The sequence below is a fragment of the Medicago truncatula genome, chromosome 4 (genome assembly GCF_003473485.1).
Source record: "Medicago truncatula cultivar Jemalong A17 chromosome 4, MtrunA17r5.0-ANR, whole genome shotgun sequence".
In the NCBI taxonomy this organism is placed as follows: Eukaryota; Viridiplantae; Streptophyta; class Magnoliopsida; order Fabales; family Fabaceae; genus Medicago; species Medicago truncatula.
The window spans coordinates 10,092,430-10,102,821 of NC_053045.1; the positions used below are offsets into that span (position 1 = coordinate 10,092,430).

The window sequence follows — 10,392 nt, forward strand, 5'->3', positions numbered from 1 at the left end:
AATTAGTTGATACTAATGGTTCTAGGCGATATACTTTATTAGTTTGGAGAAGGAAAAATTTACAGTGTGGAATACGAAGTGTGTGAGAGGAAGATGGAAAAGGAGGGGGAATAATAGAGCGCCACAAAGGACAAACACCTCGAAATCTAATAACATCAAAAGTATTGTTAATATTTTTTGATCAAATTACTAACCAAAGTTCTCGAGGAACCATTCCACCTTAATGTCATCCATCACATAAGCTTAAATTTTTCCTAAACCTAATTGCCTCTTTTTATACGTCGTGTTCTTCAAGTCGTCCCTAACCTAATATTCCATCTGTATGATCAGTTGTCTATCAAAAAATGAAAAATAATACTTATATTATATAATAGCAATAGAATGAGTGAGTAATAAGCTGCACTGTGTTATTTTAGAGTCCGTTTGTTACGGATTAAAATAAAAGTGATTTAGACATAAAATAATTTAGAGATTATATTTTAGAGATTTTGTGAAAAATCAGAATCTATTTTGCGTTTGTTTACCGTGATAAAAAAACACTTTTTTTAAACAAATAATTTAGTTTGTTTGGATACAACTAAAGAGATTTTTTGTTACAAAATTAGTTCAATCTTTTAAATCATATTTTCCCTCTCCTCTAAAAATATCTATTTTTTGAGAAGCTGCTCTTAACAGCTTTAAATTATTTTTAAATTATTTTTAGATTCTGAATTTTTAAAAAATCTATAACAAAGGGATGCAATACTTTTAAAAATGATTATTATTTTAAAATAATAATAATTTTTTCTTAAAAAAGCTATAACAAACTGGCTCTTAAATTTAAATCTTGTAATCAGATGCGTTGCTAAATTATAGCATCAGATCGTTCTCAATTTTATGAAAAACTACTATTTAAGTATATTTTCGATACATTGCTTAAAAAAAAAGTATATATACATATCAAAGGAACAGTTTTTTTAGGGAGATATTTAGGGATTTTTTTTAAATTTTAATTTTATTTTACAAATATTAAGGATAGTTACTTCGATCAAATAATTCACCAAAAATTGTTACCAAAAAATAATTCACCAAAATAAAAATTTAGGATTTGTATTTTTCTTTTGGTTCAAGGACTAACTTGTCCCAATTTGTTTTCGTAAGGGACCAAAAAAGACCCTGTGCTATATTTAAAAAACTCATTCATCATGTAACATTAAACTTGGTTATTGAACCACTAGATGTAACATTAATGTCAAACAGCATCATTGTCACACACAAGGGCGAGCGCGCACATATTTAATAACTCGATTTCTGTCAACAAAAATGGTAAAAAGCATCACAAACACGGGCGCACGTGCACATACAAATGCAACAATCTAAAGGATTTGTGACTCATCTAACATCCATGTGAGAAATACATAGTCTGCAAATCTATTTGGTAGAAGAGAAATCTCCGCCGGCAATAAAATAAACATTAATCCGAATAAAGTAAAAATTGAGAAAGAGAATGACTGTATCTACTTCGGTCCTACAAGAATTAGAGAGCTTCATATTACGAAGGTATTCATTTGTTGCACCTGAATTGTCTCTTCCTGCCATTAGCAATTATTTAGTTTCAGAATTTCCACCTTCAATTTTGGGGGCAACATTTGAACCTTCCTGTGCATTTGATTCCAGCGGCACAGATAAAATCTCATTTTTTATTTCTCCAGTAGGATTTCCCACCCCAACATCTGCTGCAACTTCCGAGACTTGTGTCTGCACCAACTGGGGATCATTACCTGAACCGGCCACAGATGCAGGTGCTGGTGTCTGAGCTGCCAAGGTGCCATTCGGTGCTGCTGTGGTTGATCCTTGTGCTTGAGATAGTGCATTCACCAGTAGCTGAGCCAGAAGTACCTGTGGATCATTATCGCCTTGTTGGACTTGAGCATTAATTGCAGTCGCTAGAGCATTGATGTCAGGTGGGTAAAGTGCTTGAAGCCCTGCTGCTCCAGGCAAAGCTTGGGGACCAACCACATCAGACGGAGCTTGGTTGCCTACTCCGACCAAAGCTTGGTTACCTAGTCCGATCAAAGCTTGATTACCTACTCCAGCCGGACCTTGGTAACCATATGCACGTTTCATGTGCTTTTTCCCAGTAATATGAGCCTGGTAAACACGTTGGGTGTCACATTTAACATTGCACAACTCACATGTAATAGCTACATGTTGTTCAGGTACTGAACCATCAGTAGTCCTCATCTGTTTACGTCCACCTTTTGCACCTCTTGTCTTACGCTTCAATCCACGGTCCCTTGCACCTGAGTTTTCCATTCTTAACCCATCAGCCTCTTCAGCTGGAACATCAGAAGTCTCTCCTACATTATTCTGCAACATCATTTCATCCTTGTTATCAGCTGCAATTTCAGAGCTCATAACTTTGGTGGGGTCCTCCAATTCCTGAGCTATCACAGATTGATCTGTCGAGTTCAATTCAGAGGTAGGATTCTGACTACTCTGCGATCCGTTGATAGGATTGCGTCTCTGTTTTGCTTCATGCAGTTTCAAATTCTTCAGATGTTTTTTTCCTTGCAGATGCACCTGCATAACTTCAGACGTATTGCACTCAATCTTACAAATATCACAAAATACCCCACGTGGTTGCGGTTGCACTGGTGCAGTTTGCACTTGAGCTGAGACTGATGATGAACCTTGTACCTCATAAGTGGCTCCAGCAGCAGCAGATGCACCCGGTACATCAGAAATAGCAGGTCCGGAAGAATGAGATGGAAAGTGTCTCCCACCGCCCACTCCACGTCCTCTTCCACGGTTGAACTGACCTCGACCACGACCACCTCGCCTGAATGATCTACCACCACCCCCACCTCTGTATTGAGATGATGGCCCGATCTGAAAATAAGAATTCCCATTCAAAGTCAAGCATATATATATATATATATATATGGTCACAAATATTAAGGTACAAATAAATTGAAAATTTGAGAGGAAAGGATTAGATTAAAAGACATGCAAACAATTGAATAAATACCACAAGGGTAGAGATATTATGGAGAGAGAGAGGGGGGTGAGAGAAAATCTGTCAATGTGATGTGACATGCAAGTCGATTAATGAAGGAACTTTTGATACTCCAAAAGCATGCAAATATTGTAGAAGAGTTAATAACAAAGAAAAAACTGATTTAAGAAACGGAATATCTGGTTCATCAAGGTGAAAACCGAGGAAACAATTATAACAGTAATTTTAAGTCACCACTAACATTAACAAATAGGAGAGACTGTGATGGCCTTAAAACTACTACCAAGGCATCCTCGATTTCAAGAATCATTCCAATTCTTACATACAGTTCAATCTGAGGGTTCCGGCTCCTCTAAAGTGAATAATTCACTTTAGAGTGTAAAGTGAGTAATATCAACCATTAATTAACAAATCATGAGTTTGTTAAATTGACAACCTTTGATTTTCTCACTTTACACTTTAGTCACTTTAGAGTGTCCAAATTCCAATCTAAGTATCTCAATTTTGAATATGAAACGGATTTCTTAGATAACTCTTAATAATCATTATGAATGTTACTGCATTCTTACAACAATTCATGTCCAATAGATCTCCAAACAAACATGGATTTGCCTCATTATGATTGAGATAATCAATGGCATATCCCATCAACTGACCAGGGAGTTGGCCAATTCGTGCACATTAACAACTTTATCAGCCTCAAGATACTGTTGATCAGGTAACCCTTGAGAAGTAGTCAATTTAAGGTCCTGAAAACATGCTCAATGCTCCCCTAAATCTGAAACTGAAAATGGAACACCTTCTGACAAAAGAAATAAAGCATATCAAACAAAGATTTTATCCATCGAATAACCAAAAGATCGGAGTTCCTATTCCCGAACTGTAAGGCACTGCAAAATTATGGCCAGACAGTTAAGAAGAGAAACAAGATGATCTTATGTCCACATCAGCTCTAAAGCAACCAGCAAAGACCCACCACCATGCGAGCATTATTGTGGCATTGAAGAAAGAACCACAATTGCTTATTAGCTCAGATTATGCAACTGCTGTCTTTATCTGGTCACTCTAGGGTGTTGTGGCCAAGCTTGCTGAATTCTCAACATCTTCTGAGTTCTGAATGTTTTAGATGAAAAGCCGGGGACAAAATACCTATTCCAGTATCATCATTTTGTCCACAGAATGTCCCAAAAGAGCCCGAGGAAGCACAGCAAGATATTCTCTCTAAAAGAATAAAAATGTTTGAAAAGTCAAAGAGCCGCGAAATCTTCAATCAGCCTTTACTGTTTACTCCTTCAAATTTTGGTAATATATCAAGAAACTAGCATGTTAGAGTAGCAGCATATTTGCAGAACTGATTCGAGGAGGAATAAACCATATCAAATTATGGCTTAATTTTGACTCGACCTATCTTAAAGGCATCTTCCTTCAGTTTCAGCAACATCAAAGGTAGGTACTTGCCAAACCTAATTTAAACTACCCTATGCGAGACCATTTATTGGAACAAAGATGGGGTAAATCCATAAGATGATTCTATTAATCTTGTTTAGTGTCAAAGACACGAGTAAAAGAGGCTGATGGAACTTTTTCTTTCCTCCAGCTATGGTCTTTGAAAAAAATTAGTAGAATAAGAAGTGTGCAAATGCACATATATAGGAATTTGATAACAACAACAACCAAAACCTTAAGGTAAAATGCATATTAAAAATCATCTTAATCTTATCAATTGATCCATGTAGCCAACCCACCAATGAGATAAGGCTTGATATGGTTGTTGTTGTTGATGGTCAAATTTTTATACTCAGTAGTTTGATGAAGGCCGTAATAAATCACATAAGTTTTTGCCCTACTTTGGGTAAGTTATCGTAATTAGACAAACGCACAGATAAGCAAAGCTTTATATACAATCTATCCAGAAACTTGTTTGGTTGGTCCTCTATGCTACAAGGTACAATAAGATGATAAAGAATAACACACGCACCTTACCCGAAACAAACATAAAATATGAGGAAGAAAAACTATAAAAGAGAGATAGAGAAAAAGTAGTAGTATTTATTGAGAATGACAACATCGCGATAAAATTTATTCCATGTAACACATATAAAAGGCACTAGTGTCCAAAACAATAGAGTCTGAGCATAAAATTCCAAAGAACTAACACAAATCTAAATAACATTAATATCAGTGAAGACAAAAGGTCATTTCTAGTTCCACCATGATGCGGATAATAGTCGGATTATAATAAAAAAAATCACAAGCGGTTATGATCAAAATTTGTTAACCATTAAATCAACGATTAATAAAAGGGGATCACAGGTATACTATTTTCAATGAGTTACACCATAAACTAAGATAAAAACACAAATGTAACAGAAAAATACCAATCAATTATGACAGAAATTCCCATTCTATGTTGGCCATTGCCAATTTGCCACATCACACACATGACACACCCAAATTAGTGTAGTTGACAATTATATCAGTCACTGCAGTTAGCTGATCTAAGCCATTGGTTATAGATAGGAAACTCACACTGTGACTTCGAAAAATAAAAAACTCATAGTCTGAACTATATGATCTTCATCAACGTCCAAGATCATCAACTACAGTGACTACTAACCCTATAAAATCCATTCCTTACATACATCGATCAACATGGATCTGGGTCCTCTAAAGTGAGCAGATCGCTTTAGAGTGTAAATTGAGTAATACCAACCATTATGTAACAAATCAAATGTAGATATTGTAGGTACTTCATACCAAATCATTCGTCTGTTAAAATAACAACCCTTGAATTTTCTCGCTTACTTTAGACGATCTAAATTGCACCAACATATTGCCTGTTAAGACTGCAACCGCCATAAATACATTGATGTATCCACACAAACACACAAAAGAACCTTTTGAAGCACTAACACAGAGACGGACACGACAGTGTAAGGTCGACACCAACAATATAATTTGAGAAAATGGATTTATTAAATGTGATCACATGTGTCCATGTCTTGCTGGTGTTCGACACAGACACATGTCATACACACCTTCAATCAGTCAGTGCTACAGAAAATAAACCTGATTGAAGAACCCAATTTCAAGAACACTCATCACTAGTTAAACACAATAAAACTGATTGAAGAACTCAGTTATAAAAGAAGCACACTCTCTTGCGGGGTTGGGTAACTCAAGTGGTTTGAGCTAAAGAATAAGGAGTAGGTCCTGGGTTCAAACCCGGCCGAAGGATACAAATATAATCTTAACCACTAACCACTAACATTTCCCATTCAAATAAAAAAACACATTCTCTCGCATCTTGGTCCTATGAAGGACATACACTAGACACGACACTAACACGTGTTGGACACAGGATCCGTCTTCAATCAGAAGAATCAGAATAAACCTAACCTAATTAAATCACCCTAATTTCAAGCACATTCATCAGAAATTAATCAAAATCACAATTTAATTCACCACATAAATTAAACTAGGTCAAAATCAACAAAAATGTTAAAAAATGAAGGAAATTCAAGAAACCTAAAGAAAAAGAAGATTGAATGAATATACATACCGGAAGATTGTGGGGTTGAACCAAAAGGTTGGGTTCAGCAGGATTAACACCAGGAGGATGAACCGGGTTGGGTTCAGTTTGATAATAAGAATGTTGAACCGGAGTAGTATCAACGGCAGTTGGATAATAAGCAGCAGCGGCGGCGTATTGTTGATTATAAGCAGCTGCGGCAGCGTAGTATGAAGAAGGTTGATAGGCTGCAGCAGCAGCAGCAGCATAAGAAGATTGATCGTACGGTTGGAGTTGAACCTGAGATGGATCGTATTCGTAATAGGGTTGTTGTTGTTGTGGTTGATTAGGGTTGTATGATGAATAATTCATTTTTGTGAAGATGAAGAAGAAAAGAATGAGAAATGGATTTTGATGTGAAGGAAATGAGAAGGGAGGAGTGATGGAAGAGGGAAAATCGATTGGATATAGGAGGAGAGGGTGTTTTTTTTTTATTTTTTTTTATGTATATTGATTGATTAAAACGCAGATTTCAATGGTCGTTTCAATGTGAAGGTGAAGATAAAATGGTAAAAAAATGGGTCCTTAAAAACAATGGTAAAAAAAAAAAAGGTAAATTCTATGAACCTGGATCTTTAATTATAAGATTATTTTATTTACGACAACTCAACTTGTTGTAATATGTTTAACTTGTAAGGGACATAACAAAAAAAATTTATCACTAAATCGCATCACAAATTTTTGTCCCTCAATGAACTACAACATAATTTTTTTATCTCACCTACAAGTTGTCTAATACACAAAAATAATCTTTTTTTGGCAAAATTACACAATTAGTCCCTTAACTTTATTTTAGGTAACACTTTCGTCCTTTTTTATCTTTTTTTTGTCACGATTTAGTCATTTATGTTATAAAATAACAACATAGTTATCATTTTTTATGAAAAAAATAATAAAAAACTCCCAAAAAAAAATCATCAAACTCATAGGCAAACGTAAATCTTCATCATACAAGCCTATAAAATCAAATTTCTTTAAAAAAAATCTCATAAAAAATGATAAGATATTGTCATTTTATAACATAAAGGACTAAATCGTGACAAAAAAAAGATAAAGGATGAAAGTGTTACCTAAAATAAAGTTAAGGGACTAATTGTGTTATTTTGCCTCTTTCTTTTACAAAAATAAATGATATTCATTCAAGTCTTCAGATCTGCAACGTTGACGACGCCAACGTCATTTATTATATCTGCACTGGATCGAAACTGATATGATAATTTGAATCGAACAAATACTTGAACGAAATAAAAAAGACAAACGGCGCTGCACGACGAACAAAACAACGTCGTACTAAGGCGACAAAATCGCAAAAGAAAAAACAAAATAGATGTGAAAATCACTTATTTCAATCAAAGGGAAAGAGAAAAACGAGTTAAATGAGTGATTTACGGTCAATTTTGATCTTAAATCACCTCTCTTTGATGCATGAAGATTTGCCTTGAACCATCAACTTTTTGAATGGTAGGTTTAAGAGGGAATTATAGGTTTTTTCTTCCAATCCAGCTAGAAAACGATTTTTCGCGTGCAGAATGCGCTTTAGGTAGTAGCCCCACAACCTTCTGCAATGTGACATGCGTCTGAGCGCTTTAGACAACCTTAAGGAGCGAATTTTGTAGTTTTTCGTACTTCTTCGAGTGTTCTTCTTTCTTGCAATGCCTTGGGACTTGAGATGGATTGTCCCTAACTTGTATTGTCTTAAAAAACCTTCTAAGTTATGATGATCTTCATTTTTGAACTTCTATAATTCTCCCTACGGTGTCTTGCTTTGCCGAATTACATAATATATCAATAAAAAGACTCACGTCTATGAAGTTGCATGATTAGGGAAGAAACTGAATTACATCAAATCGAAAGAAAAAAAAATACAAAATGTCCCCAAAATCATGGAGCATACTCAAATCGTGGATTTGTCAACAAATTCTCAAAAAACATGATTCATCACCAAGACCCTAAATGAACTAACAAAACTCGAGATAAATGGAGCATACCTAAACTCCATTCTCCCAAAATACTTTGTGCATCTGAAAAATGCTATTGAGATATTACTTAAAAGGGTTGATCTCAATCTCCCATAATACTTCTGAACTACTATTCTCTCTATTTTTCTTTCTTCTAGTGTTACTTCAACTAGGGTTTAAGCTTATAATTCATAACGTATCATCTTTTCTATCATTTTGCCTTCATAATCTTAACTGAAAAAAATGAAATATTAACTAAAAATATATTTTGAAATCATTTTATAATTTTTACTTAATTTAACCCATAATTTTATCAAATACTTCAAATTCAATCTTCAACTTATTTACTTTCTTAATTAATGAAACCATTCACATGTGATGGTGTGATAGTAACACATTGATACTATGCCAACTTAGGTAGTGCAAGGCTTTTGAGCGTGCAAGACTTTAGTAAGGGGGAAAGGGTATTTGTGGTGTGAACCTAAGACAACTCTTAAATCTTTTGTGCATAATAAGAGTGACACAAGTAATAAAGTAGCTTAGCAAATAAAGATTTTAAAAAAGGGAAAGGGAAGCAACACAAAATGTGTGGAAGAATTCAATTTCAATCCTAATTATTAGGACAGCATTGTCTTGGCATTTTGAAGATATTTTTTTATAGGTGAGTCACAAGTTAAAAATTGACAAGTTGGCATAACACACTAATGCTATGTTACACTTGGTCAGAAAATACAGTAAAAGAAGAGAAACACTTAAAGGTTCTCTTCTATAAATTATGGGCAATTAATTCAGCATCCTATTCTTGCTTTATTAGTGAATAATAATATATCACTATTTTCACACATGGGTTGCTCTATAGTTATTTCAAATTGTACTTTGTGTGGTGCATTTGCTATATGTTAGGCAATAAAAATATGCCAAGCAATGAGTTTTCATCTTTAAAACATATAAAGGTATCATTAAATTTGTTAGATAATTACTGTAAAATAATTACTACTTAAATAATTATTTTGGTTATTCACACATACAAACAAAATCAATAAATTTGTTACTTTGATGTAATTATTTGCATTTATCTTATAATGCCCTTAACAAAATTGAACAAAAATTCTAGCTATAGTAAAGTGGAACGGATGAAGTAGAATTTAGGATTGAGAGTGGGTGTGTCATATGCTCTTAAGCAAGAACCATTACTCCAATTTGATTCATGTAATTTATAAGATAGCAATTTAACACACATAATAGTCATAAAAGTTTGGCAATTGCCTAACCATTCACATGCTGAATTGAATTGAAGCTATCCCATGCCTCCCGGGTACTTTGCTTGACTTCTAAAACAAGTTTGGCCATCCTTTCTACCTATCTAAAAGGAAATTGGTCTGCTGAATAAAAATAAAAATTGGTCCTCAATTCAACTTGAGAAGGTTTTGAAAACAGGAGGTTATTCCTAAGTAAAAAGTCAAATTTTGAATGAGTAGAAAAAAAATGATGACACTGTTGCTTAATTTATTACATTAGAGAAGAATTGACTTTATCCCTGTTTTAAAACATAGTTTAAATGGAGAAGAATTGACTTTATCCCTGTTAGCAAACCTCGTATATTTATATTTATCTTAAGAAGAGTGATACTAAGTACTTTTTTTTTTGACAAAAACAAAATGATATTCATTCATTCAAATCGAGAGATTACATCATTCAACACCGCTAAAAACGTAAAGGATGAATCTGCGAACAAACTCACAACATTCAAGTTAATAGCATATAACGACATAATGCCTACAAAAATATATGATAAAATTAAAGTGACCGGAATATCCATGACCTCCAGATCTGCAACGTTGACGGCCAAATCTTTGATTGAATAA

The 10,392-nt window shown here is 34.3% G+C and overlaps 1 protein-coding gene across 1 annotated transcript; it reads right to left on the bottom strand.

Annotated features, from left to right (window-relative positions):
* Window positions 1–1,274: 1,274 nt before the first annotated feature.
* On the bottom strand, window positions 1,275–6,993 carry LOC25491694 (zinc finger RNA-binding protein 2). The gene is made up of 2 exons (XM_013599687.3): window positions 6,561–6,993; window positions 1,275–2,871 (listed from the first exon to the last, which is right to left on the bottom strand). The coding sequence occupies exons 1-2, from the start codon at window positions 6,879–6,881 to the stop codon at window positions 1,585–1,587; spliced, it is 1,608 nt and encodes a 535-aa protein (XP_013455141.2). The 5' UTR covers window positions 6,882–6,993; the 3' UTR covers window positions 1,275–1,584.
* Window positions 6,994–10,392: the final 3,399 nt, after the last annotated feature.

Excerpts from the sequence above, each read along its gene's own strand:
- LOC25491694 (XM_013599687.3), bottom strand. The coding sequence starts at position 6,881 with ATGAATTATTCATCATACAACCCTAATCAACCACAACAACAACAACCC. Across the intron at positions 2,872-6,560 it reads TTCAACCCCACAATCTTCCG|ATCGGGCCATCATCTCAATA; the intron begins GTATGTATATTC and ends TCTTATTTTCAG.